Source organism: Oncorhynchus tshawytscha, linkage group LG10 (genome assembly GCF_018296145.1).
Source record: "Oncorhynchus tshawytscha isolate Ot180627B linkage group LG10, Otsh_v2.0, whole genome shotgun sequence".
NCBI lineage: Eukaryota > Metazoa > Chordata > Actinopteri > Salmoniformes > Salmonidae > Oncorhynchus > Oncorhynchus tshawytscha.
The window spans coordinates 42,602,736-42,617,196 of record NC_056438.1 but is presented as its reverse complement, the minus strand read 5'-3'; the positions used below and the strand labels follow the sequence as shown (position 1 = coordinate 42,617,196).

The window sequence follows — 14,461 nt, the reverse complement described above, 5'->3', positions numbered from 1 at the left end:
ACGTTGGCTGGATTCACAACAAGTGAGGCTTTAATTTGGTATCTTACAAGTGTGATTTCATGAAAGTTACATTTTTATAGTAATATATTTGTATTTGAAACTCATGTATGTCATATAAAATATATAAAACAGTGCATTCGGAAAGTATTCAGATCCTTTGACTTTTTCCACATTTTCTTACATTACAGCCTTATTCTAAAATGGATTAAATTGCAATCTACACACAATACCCCATAATGACAAAGCAAAAACAGGTTTTTAGAATGTTTTGCTAATTTATTAGAAATAAAAACTGAAATAACATTTACATAAGTATTCAGACCCTTTACTCAGTACTTTGTTGAAGCGCCTTTGGCAGCGATTACAGCCTCGAGTCTTCTTGGGTATTGCGCTACAAGCTTGGCACACCTGTATTTGGGGAGTTTCTCCCATTATTCTCTGCATATCCTCTCAAGCTATGTCAGGTTGGATGGGGACCGTCACTGCACAGCTATTTCCAGGTCCCGAGGCTGAGGTCCTGAGCGTTCTGGAGCAGGTTTTCATCAAGGATCTCTGTACTTTGCCCTCGATCCTGACTAGACTCCCAGTCCCTGCCGTTGAAAAACACCCCCACAGCACGATGCTGCCACCACCATGCTTCACCGTAGGGATGGTATTGGCCAGGTGATGAGCGGTGCTTGGTTTCCTCCAGACATGAAGCTTGGCATTCAGGCCAAAGAGCTCAATCTTGGTTTCATCAGAGCAGAGAATCTTGTTTCTCATGCCCTGAGCCCTTGAGGTGCCCTTTGGCAAACTCCAAGCGGGCGGTCATGGGCTTTTTGCTGAGGAGTGGCTTCCGTCTGGCTACTCTACCATAAAAGCCTGATTAGTGGAGTGCTCTCTGACCAAGGCACTTCTCCCCTAATCACTCAGTTTGGCTGGGTTGCCAGCTCTAGGAAGAGTTGGAAAACGTTTTGAACCACCATTTAAGAAGGAAGGAGGCCACTGTGTTCTTGGGGACCTTCAATGCTGTAGACATTTTTTGGTACCTTGGCATCAACACAATCCTGTCTCTGAGGTCTACCGACAATTGCTTCGACCTGGTTTTTGCTGTGACATGCACTGTCAACTGCGGGACATTATATAGACAAGGTGCGCCTTTCCAAATCATGTCCAATCAATTGAATTTACCACAGGTGGACTCCAATCAAGTTGTAAAAACATCAAGGATGATCAATGGAAACTGGATGCACCTGAGCTCAATTTACAGTCTCATAGCAAAGGGTCTGAATACTTACCTTATTTAGGCATCAGTTTATTTTTAATACATTTGCAACAATTTCTAAAAACCTGTTTTTGCTTTTTCAATATAGGGTATTGTGTGTAGATTGATGATGACGTATTTTTTATTATTAATCTATTTTTGAAAAATTGAAGGGGTCTGAATACTTTCTGAATGCACTGTACTTCTAGTAATTTTTTCAACTGATACCGGGGAGACCTTCAGACGAGTCTTGTGAGACCTGTGGGCTTCCTAGAGCAAAACAACCAACATGTACGTGTTTGTGAGAGTCTATTGTGTAGCCCAAACTGTTCTGACAAGAGACGGAAGTTGGCAAAGCCATTAAGAAAACCCGCTAAGACCTCCAACATTTTCAACCTGTCTCTGTAATGCCTAAATGTTTAAAGCAGACCACATAGTCCCTGTGCCCAAGATCGCCATGGTAACCTTAAGGCAAATATTTGTCTATTGTATTCTATACATGCTGGTTTTCGCAGGCTATACCTGAGACATGAAACAGATAGGTGGGAGGGCATACAGGCTGTCGCCAATTTATTAAAGCTCAATTTGCCTAAATGGGTAATGGAAACACTTCAACCACTACTTTTTATTCAACGCTAGGTTTTCGCGACACTGGGTGTTTAATTGTGGCGCTCATTACGTCCAGCTGGTTTTAAATCGACAAGATCGTTACATGGAAACGCAACCAAGTAGGCAATAGTCACATCTATTTTCTATGCTAACTTCCTAAATGTCGACCAAAAAAAAGCTTATGGAAAACATATTTACTGACCGATGAAGTAGTCCACCCGATGGCCCATCATGTTAGTGGATTTGGTGGGGCAGTTGAAACGGAGGAACTTGGCCACTGCCTTCTCCTCCTTGGTGGGCTCGCTCACCTCCTACACACACACAGACACACGTGAGGAAGGCACAAAATAAAGTAGGCCTAAATGTTGTCCTTTCACTACTTCTACTTTCACTACTTCTACAGAGCAAGACTTCCGGCGCCGACAGAGATGGCCGCCTCGCTTCGCGTTCCTAGGAAACTATGCAGTTTTTTGTTTTTTTACGTGTTATTTCTTACACTAGTACCCCAGGTCATCTTAGGTTTCTTTACATACAGCCGACAAGAACTACTGAATATAAGATCAGCGTCAACTCACCATCAGTACGACCAAGAATATGTTTTTCGCGATGCGGATCCTGAGTTCTGCCTTACAACCAGTGTAACCGAGTGGATCACATGCAGCGACCAAAAAAAAACGACTCAGAAAAAGAGGGAAACGAAGCGGTCTTCTGGTCAGACTCCGGAGACGGGCACATCGTGCACCACTCCCCAGCATTCTTCTTGCCAATGTCCAGTCTCTTGACAACAAGGTTGATGAAATCCGAGCAAGGGTAGCATTCCAGAGGGACATCAGAGACTGTAACGTTCTCTGCTTCACGGAAACATGGCTCACTGGAGAGACGCAATCCGAGCGGTGCAGCCAGCGGGTTTCTCCACGCATCGCGCCGACAGAAACAAACATCTCTCTGGTAAGAAGACGGGCGGGGGCGTATGCCTTATGGCCAACGTGACATGGTGTGATGAAGGAAACATACAGGAACTCAAATCCTTCTGTTCACCTGATTTAGAATTCCTCACAATCAAATGTAGACCGCATTATCTACCAAGAGAATTCTCTTCGATTATAATCACAGCCGTATATATCCCCCAAGCAGACACATCGATGGCTCTGAACGAACTTTATTTAACTCTCTGCAAACTGGAAACGATTTATCCGGAGGCTGCATTCATTGTAGCTGGGGATTTTAACAAGGCTAATCTGAAAACAAGACTCCCTAAATTTTATCAGCATATTGATTGCGCAACCAGGGGTGGAAAGACCCTGGATCATTGTTACTCTAACTTCCGCGACGCATATAAGGCCCTGCCCCGCCCCCTTTCGGAAAAGCTGACCACGACTCCATTTTGTTGATCCCTGCCTACAGACAGAAACTAAAACAAGAAGCTCCCACGCTGAGGTCTGTCCAACGCTGGTCCGACCAAGCTGACTCCACACTCCAAGACTGCTTCCATCACGTGGACTGGGAGATGTTTCGTATTGCGTCAGACAACAACATTGACGAATACGCTGATACGGTGTGCGAGTTCATTAGAACGTGCGTTGAAGATGTCGTTCCCATAGCAACGATTAAAACATTCCCTAACCAGAAACCGTGGATTGATGGCAGCATTCGTGTGAAACTGAAGGCACGAACCACTGCTTTTAATCAGGGCAAGGTGTCTGGTAACATGACTGAATACAAACAGTGCAGCTATTCCCTCCGCAAGGCTATCAAACAAGCTAAGCGCCAGTACAGAGACAAAGTAGAATCTCAATTCAACGGCTCAGACACAAGAGGTATGTGGCAGGGTCTACAATCAATCACGGACTACAGGAAGAAACCCAGCCCAGTCACGGACCAGGATGTCTTGCTCCCAGGCAGACTAAATAACTTTTTGCCCGCTTTGAGGACAATACAGTGCCACTGACACGGCCTGCAACGGAATCATGCGGTCTCTCCTTCACTGCAGCCGAAGTGAGTAAGACATTTAAACGTGTTAACCCTCGCAAGGCTGCAGGCCCAGACGGCATCCCCAGCCGCGCCCTCAGAGCATGCGCAGACCAGCTGGCCGGTGTGTTTACGGACATATTCAACCAATCCCTATACCAGTCTGCTGTTCCCACATGCTTCAAGAGGGCCACCATTGTTCCTGTTCCCAAGAAAGCTAAGGTAACTGAGCTAAACGACTACCGCCCGTAGCACTCACATCCGTCATCATGAAGTGCTTTGAGAGACTAGTCAAGGACCATATCACCTCCACCCTACCCGACACCCTTGACCCACTCCAATTTGCTTACCGCCCAAATAGGTCCACAGACGATGCAATCTCAACCACACTGCACACTGCCCTAACCCATCTGGACAAGAGGAATACCTATGTGAGAATGCTGTTCATCGACTACAGCTCGGCATTCAACACCATAGTACCCTCCAAGCTCGTCATCAAGCTCGAGACCCTGGGTCTCGACCCCGCCCTGTGCAACTGGGTACTGGACTTCCTGACGGGCCGCCCCCAGGTGGTGAGGGTAGGCAACAACATCTCCTCCCCGCTGATCCTCAACACTGGGGCCCCACAAGGGTGCGTTCTGAGCCCCCTCCTGTACTCCCTGTTCACCCACGACTGCGTGGCCATGCACGCCTCCAACTCAATCATCAAGTTTGCGGACGACACAACAGTGGTAGGCTTGATTACCAACAACGACGAGACGGCCTACAGGGAGGAGGTGAGGGCCCTCGGAGTGTGGTGTCAGGAAAATAACCTCACACTCAACGTCAACAAAACTAAGGAGATGATTGTGGACTTCAGGAAACAGCAGAGGGAACACCCCCATCCACATCGATGGAACAGTAGTGGAGAGGGTAGCAAGTTTTAAGTTCCTCGGCATACACATCACAGACAAACTGAATTGGTCCACTCACACAGACAGCATCGTGAGGAAGGCGCAGCAGCGCCTCTTCAACCTCAGGAGGCTGAAGAAATTTGGCTTGTCACCAAAAGCACTCACAAACTTCTACAGATGCACAATCGAGAGCATCCTGGCGGGCTGTATCACCGCCTGGTATGGCAACTGCACCGCCCTCAACCGTAAGGCTCTCCAGAGGGTAGTGAGGTCTGCACAACGCATCACCGGGGCAAACTACCTGCCCTCCAGGACACCTACACCACCCGATGCTACAGGAAGGCCATAAAGATCATCAAGGACATCAACCACCCGAGCCACTGCCTGTTCACCCCGCTGTCATCCAGAAGGCGAGGTCAGTACAGGTGCATCAAAGCTGGGACCGAGAGACTGAAAAACAGCTTCTATCTCAAGGCCATCAGACTGTTAAACAGCCACCACTAACATTGAGTGGCTACTGCCAACACACTGTCAATGACACTGACTCTACTCCAGCCACTTTAATCATGGGAATTGATGGGAAATTATGTAAATATATCACTAGCCACTTTAAACAATGCTACCTTATATAATGTTACTTACCCTACATTGTTCATCTCATATGCATACGTTGATACTGTACTCTATATCATCGACTGCATCCTTATGTAATACATGTATCACTAGCCACTTTAACTATGCCACTTGGTTTACATACTTATCTCATATGTATATACTGTACTCGATATCATCTACTGTATCTTGCCTATGCTGCTCTGTACCATCACTCATTCATATATCCTTATGTACATATTCTTTACCCCCTTACACTGTGTATAAGACAGTAGTTTTTTTTTTTTTTTGGAATTGTTAGTTAGATTACTTGCTCGTTATTACTGCATTGTCGGAACTAGAAGCACAAGCATTTCGCTACACTCGCATTAACATCTGCTAACCATGTGTATGTGACAAATAAAATTTGATTTGATTTGATTTTGAGCATAGTAAATAACTTCTATATCAGACCAGTGAAGCAGATCAGCCAGTTAACCCAGGGCAGGGGTGGGCTTTAGGTCAAGTTGAAGGAAACTCCCACTCACTTCCTCACACGCAACCCAGTACCAGTTGCATACATTTCCAGGTTCCTGCAGGGTCGGGACTTCCTTCCCCAGCACACCTTAACTGGACTCACCTGCACCCTAATCAGTTGATTCCTTCTTTGTTTTCTTCTTTATCCTCATGTGTGGAACCAAAGAGGAAGAGATGAAGCGAGAGGTTTTACTCATCCCAAAATCTATCCACGAAATTATGCCCACGAAGTGAGGATTTTTTTTATGGTCAATGAGTGTCGAATTTGGGCAACAAATAATATAATTGCTAATTTGCTACGCGAGTCTTATTTAATCTAATATAAGCTTCGTAATGGTTAGGTTGTTACAAATGTAGTGATAAGTAAAACACGTGGCATTTTTGGAACTTTGAAAGAAAGAAAAAAGAACTTCATATCAGAGTTATATCTGTTGTAATAGATCTGTATATAACCCGTTTTGGCGTGTACATTGCCATTTAGGGCTTCCACCATTTTAAAGTGTGGGTATTCCTAGGAGCTGGGAGCGATCAGCCAATGAAGAAGAAAATGTACTACTTTATAATGGAGATAGCCTCAATGGCGCTGCTAATGATGACACAGACACTATAATGGCACTCATCCAAATATGCGTTCTCTAGCTCTATGGCCTGTTCACACGAGTATCTGCCCTTTCATTGGCTAGAATGGTCCCATCTGATCTCAACCTCTCCCGCCTGCGATCCATCTTTGAGGGCATGTATTTCCATTGTTAGAGCGCTTACTTGTCTATCTAGTCAACATTATAGACAGTCTTAGGTTGGAGTTATATGCAAGCTGGCGAGGGCCCAAAAAGGTAACAATGATTTTTCACAGAAACATGCGGAACATGAGTGTAAACTGCATTTCAGAATGAGGCTGTCACAATATCAACATTTTACTAAAGATGTGATACCAGAGCAAGTATCACGATAATGAGTAGTATTGGGATATCACAGGTGATATCCTGCTATTGACACACGTTGAATTATGCAACAGAATGTGACAACCGTAATTAATGAGGCAGTCTAGACAGCGCAGGTGAGTGCCGGTAGGCCTACACAGAGGAAGTTTGTGGTTGCAGCCCTGTTCCACCACGTTGCATATATGCAAATACACCCAGAGTATAACAAACATAGGCTTGAGAGAAACAGGAACCCCATCACTGTCTGCACACCTCAGCTCGCCATTGCTGCAAAATAACATTTTAAAACCGATGGAGATGCGAACGGACGGAGAGAAGCAGCTGGGTAGGATAATGGCTGGTTTGGGAACGCGTGATATTGGATGAAGAACTCGTTCTGATAGGACATCACGCTCTGGACTTGGTCTGATATTCTATTTTTAGGATTCGTAAGAATGCATTCTGTGCTCAGTCATTCATTTCGATATGAGAAACTTACACAATTATCCATTTGGGGGTGGTAATGTTAGATTGGCAACTTAGATGCTTGCTAACTAACGTACATTGTGTGTATAATAATTTGCGCTATTGAAACACACAGTACCAGTCAAAAGTTGACACACCTACTCATTCCAGGGTTTTGCCTTTATTTTATTATTTTATACATTGTAGAATAATAGCGAAGACATCTAAACAACAAAATAACACATGAAATCATGTAGTAACCAAAAAAGTATTAAACAAATCAAAATATATTTTAGATTCTTCAAAGTAGTCACCCTTTGCCTTGATGACAGCTTTGCACACTCGTGGCCTTTTTCTCAACACGCTTCATGAGGTAGTCACCTGGAATGCATTTCAATTAACAGGTGTGCCTTGTTAAAAGTTAATTTGTGGAATTTCTTTCCTTCTGAATGCTTTTGAGCCAATCAGTTGTGTTGTGACATGGTACGGATGGTATACAGAACATAACCCTATTTGGTAAAAGACCAAGTCCATATTATGGCAAGAACAGCACAAATAAGCAAAGAGAAATAACAGTCCATTACTTTAAGACATCATCAAGCGCTATGATGAAACTGTCTCCCATGAGGACCGCCACAGGAAAGGAAAACCCAGAGATACCTCTGCAGCAGAGGATAAGTTCATTAGAATTAACTGCACCTCAGAATGCAGCCCAAATAAATGCACCAGTGTTCAAGTAACAGACATCTCAACATCAACTGTTCAGATGAGAATCAGGTCTCTGTGTGAATCAGGTCTCCATGGTCGAATTCCTGCAAAGAAACCACTACTAAAGGAAACCAATAAGAACAGCCTTGCTTGGGCCAAGAAACACTCACAATGGACATTAGACTGGTGGAAATCTGTCCTTTGGTCTGATGGGTCCGAATTTGAGATGTTTGGTTCCAACTGCTGCGAGACACAGAGTAGGAGAACAGATCTCTGCATCTGTGGTTCCCACCGTGAAGCATGGAGGAGGTGTGATGGTGCTTTGCTGGTGACACTGATTTATTTAGAATTCAAGGCAACTTAACCAGTATGGCTACCACAGCTTTCTGCAGCGATACGCCATCCCATCTGGTTTGCACTTTGTTTGAATTTGTTTTTCAACAGGACAATGACCCAACACACCTCCAGGCTAGAGGTCGACCGATTATGATTTTTCAATGCCGATACCGATAATTGGAGGACCAAAAAAAGACGATACCGGTTAATCGGACGATTTTTTAAATTTATTTGTAATAATGACAATTACAACAATACTGAATTAACACTTCTTTTAACTTAATATAATACATCAATAAATTCAATTTAGCCTCAAATAAATAAAACATTTTCAATTTGGTTTAAATAATGCAAAAACAAAGTGTTGGAGAAGAAAGTAAAAGTGCAATGTGTGCCATGTGTGCCATGTAAGAAAGCTAACGTTTAAGTTCCTTGCTCAGAACATGAGAACATATGAAAGCTGGTGGTTCTTTTTAACATGAGTCTTCAATATTCCCAGGTAAGAAGTTTTAGGTTGTAGTTGTTATACGAATTATAGGACTATTTCTCTCTATACCATTTGTATTTCAATAACCTTTGACTATTGGATGTTCTTATAGTCACTTTAGTATTGCCAGTGTAACAGTATAGCTTCCGTCCCTGTCCTCGCTCCTACCTGGGCTCGAACCAGGAACACAACCACAACAGCCACCCTCGAAACAGCGTTACCCATGCAGAGCAAGGGGAACAACCACTCCAAGTCGCAGAGCGAGTGACGTTTGAAACGCTATTAGCGCGCACCCCGCTAACTAGCTAGACATTTCACATCGGTTACACCAGCCTAATCTCGGGAGTTGATAGGCTTGAAGTCATAAACAGCTCAATGCTTGAAGCATTGTGAACAGCTGCTGGCAAAAAGCACGAAAGTGCTGTTTGAATGAATGCTTACGAGCCTGCTGGTGCCTACCACCGCTCAGTCAGACTGCTCTATCAAATCATAGACTTAGTTATAACATAATAACACACAGAAATACGAGACTTAGGTCATTAATATGGTCGAATCCGGAAACTATCATCTCGAAAACAAGACGTTTATTCTTTCAGTGAAATACGGAACCGTTCCGTATTTTATCTAACGGGTGGCATCCATAAGTCTAAATATTCTTGTTCATTGCACAACCTTCAATGTTGTCATAATTACGTAAAATTCTGGAAAATTAGGTGGCCCAAATTGTTGCATATACACTGACTCTGCGTGCAATGAAAGCAAGAGAAGTGACAATTTCACCTGGTTAATATTGCCTGCTAACCTGGATTTCTTTTAGCTAAATATGTAGGTTTAAAAATACATACTTCTGTCTATTGATTTTAAGAAAGGCATTGATGTTTATGGTTAGGTACATGTTGGAGCAACGACAGTCCTTTTTCACGAATAAGCACCGCATATATGCAATGCAGGACACGCTTGAAAAACTAGTAATATCATCAACCATGTGTACCATGTGTAGGCAGGCTCCTCGTGGAGTGCAATGTAATCAGGTGGTTAGAGCATTGGACTAGTTAACTGTAAGGTTGCAAGATTGAATCCCCGAGCTGAAAAGGTAAAAATCTGTCGTTCTGCCCCTGAACAAGGCAGTTAACCCACTATTCCTAGGCCGTCATTGAAAATAAGAATGTGTTCTTAACTGACTTGCCTTGTTAAATAAAGATTAAATAAAGGTGTATATATATATTTTTAATTCGGCCAAATCGCTGTCCAAAAATACCGATTTCCGATTGTTATGAAAACTTGAAATAGGCCCTAATTAATCGTCCATTCCGATTAATCGGTCGACCTCTACTCCAGGCTGTGTAAGGGCTATTTGACCAAGAAGGAGAATGATGGAGCGCTGCAGCAGATGGCCTGGCCTCCACAATCACCCGACCTCAACCCAATTGTGATGGTTTGGGATGAGTTGGACCGCCGAGTGAAGATAAAGCAGCCAACAAGTGCACAGCATATGAGGGAACTCCTTCAAGACTGTAGGAAAAGAGTGAAGGCAAAGTGTAGCTACTTTCAAGAATCTAAAATATATTTTGATTTGATGCCATGTGTTATTTTTGTTTTGATGTCTTCACTATTATTCTACAATGGAGAATGGTAAAAAACCCTGGAATGAGTATGTGTCCAAACTTGACAGGTACTATACTTCACTTCTTAACAATAAACCGCAGCATTATTTCAAACACAGGATGCTTACCGAGTTGCATTCCAAATTCCAAATCAGGAACAAAGTTTGTTAAGTGCAGTGAGTGATGACACAGCCACCAGAGAAGGTAACGTTACTGATCACACAGCAGGAAAATTTCTCCCTTCTCAAAACCTATTGGATGAGAAAGCCAGAGGTCCCTCCTCTCTGACCTTCTCCTCCAATGGGTTTTGAGAATGGGGCAAAAAGATACAATGGTCGTGTGTTGGAAGACCAACCGATGTCGTAAACTCCAGCGTAAAGAGAGTCATTCGCTATTGAAGTTTTATTTCTCTCTCTCGGAGGACCTGAGCCCTAGGACCATGCGTCAGGACTACCTGGCATGATGACTCCTTGCTATCCCCAGTCCACCTGGCCTGGCTGCTGTTCCAGTTTCAACTGTTCAGCCTGCGGCTATGGAACCCTAAACTGTTCATATTTACTCTAGAGGTGCTGTCCTGTTGCATCCTCTACAACTACTGTGATTATTATTATTTGACCCTGCTGGTCATCTATGAACATTTGAAAATCTCGGCCATGTTCTGTTATAATCTCCACCCGGCACAGCCAGAAAAGGACTGGCCACCCCTCACAGCCTGGTTCCTCTCTAGGTTTCTTCCTTTCTAGGGAGTTGTTCCTAGCCACTGTGCTTCTACACCTGCAATGCTTGCTGTTTTGGGGTTTTAGGCTGGGTTTCTGAGATATTAGCTGATGTACGAAGGGCCATATAAATACATTAGATTTGATAGAGGACTGAGGGTCTTCCAAATATTGAAATTGTGTAAATAGTTACCCATATTATTTTGTACATGTATATTTTTTCCTCCATTTGGGGGGGGGTGTTAGAATACATTATAGTTATTTGTTTCAAAATGTATACCTTCACCAATTTGGCCACTTGGGTACATTTGGGCTACTTGTGTGGGACACCTGGGTGACTTCATGATAAATGTCACGTAAGCACACTCATTTTGGAAGTTATCATTCTGAAACTTTGCACAAGTACTGTTACCCTCTTATGTTTTTCACTGAAATGGTCCCCATCATCCTATCTGAATGTTTGTTTTATCTTGTTCATTTTAAAGATGATGATACAACAATAAGAAAAAAACGTATGTTTTTTTTCATTGTTTTATCTAAACCAGATCTATTGTGTTATATTCTCCTACATTCAATTCACATTTACACAAACTTCAGAGTGTTTTCTTTCAAATGGTACCAAGAATATGCATATCCTTGTTTCTGGGCCAGAGCTACAGGCAGTTAGATTTGGGTATGTCTTCAGGCGGGAATTGAAAAAAGTAGGGGGGTAGCTCTAAGGGGTTTAACACTTTTTTGGTTACTACATGATTTCATGTGTTATTACATAGATTTGGTGTCTTCACTATTATTCTACAATGTAGAAAATAGTACAAATAAAGCAAAACCTTTGAATGAGTAGGTGTCCAAACTTTTGACTGGTACTAAATATATATATATATATTATTTTTATAGCTCCGCTTGTGTGCATATTCAGTAATACTATGTACCTTGGTATGGTACAGAAACGGTATGACGATATGAAAATCTGGATACCGCCCAACCATAGCCAACGTCTTGGCCAAGTCCTAGTAATCTGCCTGCTAGCTAGCCAAACAAAAGTCTATCAGACCACATAAATAACGGTCCAAATCTGAACAATCAGGTGAGGATAATCAGATAGCAGACAGATTACCATAGCCATTAGCCCAAACAAAGGAAGCCATGTTTCAAAGTTGATACATGTGCATCCAGGTATACATTTGCGGCTGAGTCAATTTATTTTAATAACATTATTTAATACATGTTATTAAAGCCCCATGCAGCTTTTGCTCACTGTATGTCTAATAAATCACTGTGTGTGTTTGTTTTGGCTATGCTCGCTTTACATTCACTTCACGCATCATGGTAAAGCAACATTACAAGCAGTTATTCCTGAATATTATTACCATACCATGAGTGAGAGAGCACGCAAACCGGTGGTAAAGGAATTGATAGCATTCTAGCTGTTGCTATCTGTTCTTTCAGGAGAAAACTGCCATAAATAAATGAGATATGGGGCTGCAATTTTATGACATTTTGCTTGTAATCTTAGCACTGCAGTGAGGTATTTCATAGTCATCATCAGGTTTGTGAGGTATTTTATCGTCATCATCAGGTTTGTCGCGTTGAAGCGTGTTATGAGTTTGTCTCAAACAAAATTGAGAGGGACTCACACCCCACGGTACACTTGTCAAGTCTTGCTGGTAAAAGTATTGCAATTTGAGCAAATGACCAATACATCTCAAAATAAATCCTGATACTATCTACGTTAAGTTACCGCATCGATTGGAAAATGAGAAATTGGCTATTTTCGTGCAGCCATCAAACATTAATGAATGAGGATGTACTGGCACATCATTGACATTTGGCTTGCTAAACAGTATTTATGCATCCCAAAACACTCAAACACGCCTGCACATTTGGTTACAACCGCAACTTTGCCTGCTTTAAGTCAGCTAGCTACGGTCATTGGTGATGGTAGCTAGTAAGATATCGCTAAAAGATGTTAAGTAGGTTACGTGTTTTGCGCGAGCGTTCAATACATGAGGTGTATTCATCAGTATGTTTCTGATGAAAAACGGAAGCATACAGAGTAAACGTAACCGGGGGACGTACCTGAATTTGCCCAATAAATTCGTTCAAAACGTTTTGCAACGGAAATCGAATACTACACCCCTGGTTTCTGTGATACCCCGACACAGTGAAATATTCGGGTTACAGATAACGGTCTACATAGAACATTACTTCCTGCAAAATAAAATATTTCAGTGGCTAGCAAGCTAACGTTAGCTAGCTACCTGCTACTAGCAGCTTTTCGCCAATCAACTGCATCGATTCACCAGTAAGATTCCCTTCATATAAAACTAGCATGTTGCTGAAACTTATACATATTGCCATGTCCGAAATGAGAACGGTTTTCAACTCTGTAATATATCAAACCAAATATTATCTTCTGCCAGTTAGCGTTAAAATGATTTTACCTGGATCCGTTTCTTATGCCTCCTGCGCTCCGCCATGATCCTCCAACACTGCTCGTCTGACGTGTGTTCACGTACGGGTAGCATCGCGATAGCAAAAATTATATTCGTTAGGGTTTTACAACAGACTACATCTTAAAGTCGTATTGCTGCCACCTACTGTTCGGGATGAAAATAAAAGATCACAAAAGACAAAAAATATGTGGATAAAAATACTCATACTGACTACCAGAAAGTCACTCAATATTCTCCATGCCTCTCCTGTTAAAATTAATAATCCATGTCTGATGGGGGGGGTGGCACACATCTTCCGTTGCATATAACCCTTGCAACTCTTCCGCTGTGAATTCCTGATGCCCCAGATACTTTCCTGCCGCAGCCACAATGATGGCCAATTTCTTTGACTTCCTTGCTACTTGATCCGTGTAGTTTCACATTTGCAAATGAACGGCACAAAATCCACTTTATTTACATACAGCATGTCTGGTTCTCTTACATGCGTAGGGAGGTATTCATTATCAAAAACAATAGCACTGACAAACTTTCTTCCATTCCTACATTCACTATGTGGGTCACGCAATGGGCCTAACCACACCTGGGATTCTCATTGCAAGGATTTCCTCCTTTATTTCCACCAACACCCCAGAGATGACTCCTTTAACAGGTGCCCTACTCAAGAGTTCGAAGCATGACACTTCAGGTGGTCCTTGTCCGACATACACTTATCATTCCCTTCAGTTTTCAACTATTTCTTCTTTTTCATTCCCTTCTTTGATACTACCGTTCTCCATTCCTCTTCTCTAACTCCACTCGCCTCGCTTCTCGTTTCACTCTCGACATCCACTTCCGCCATGATCCTCCTTGAGTGAGCAAAATGGATCAAAGCACTACATTCCCAAATACCCAAGATTAATTTTTTTCAACAACAGACCCTTCTTCAAAAAAT

The 14,461-nt window shown here is 42.6% G+C and overlaps 1 protein-coding gene across 1 annotated transcript in view; it reads right to left on the bottom strand.

Moving 5' to 3' along the window:
• Positions 1-13,599, bottom strand: part of sec62 (SEC62 homolog, preprotein translocation factor) — a 29,765-nt gene extending 16,166 nt beyond the window's left edge. Inside the window, exons 1-2 of the mRNA XM_024435173.1 lie at positions 13,519-13,599; positions 2,055-2,163 (exon numbers count right to left, since the gene is read on the bottom strand). Coding sequence (XP_024290941.1) covers positions 2,055-2,163; positions 13,519-13,554 — 145 coding nt within the window. The 5' untranslated portion in view covers positions 13,555-13,599. The remainder of the gene's footprint in view (positions 1-2,054; positions 2,164-13,518) is intronic.
• Between the last annotated feature and the right edge of the window lie 862 nt (positions 13,600-14,461).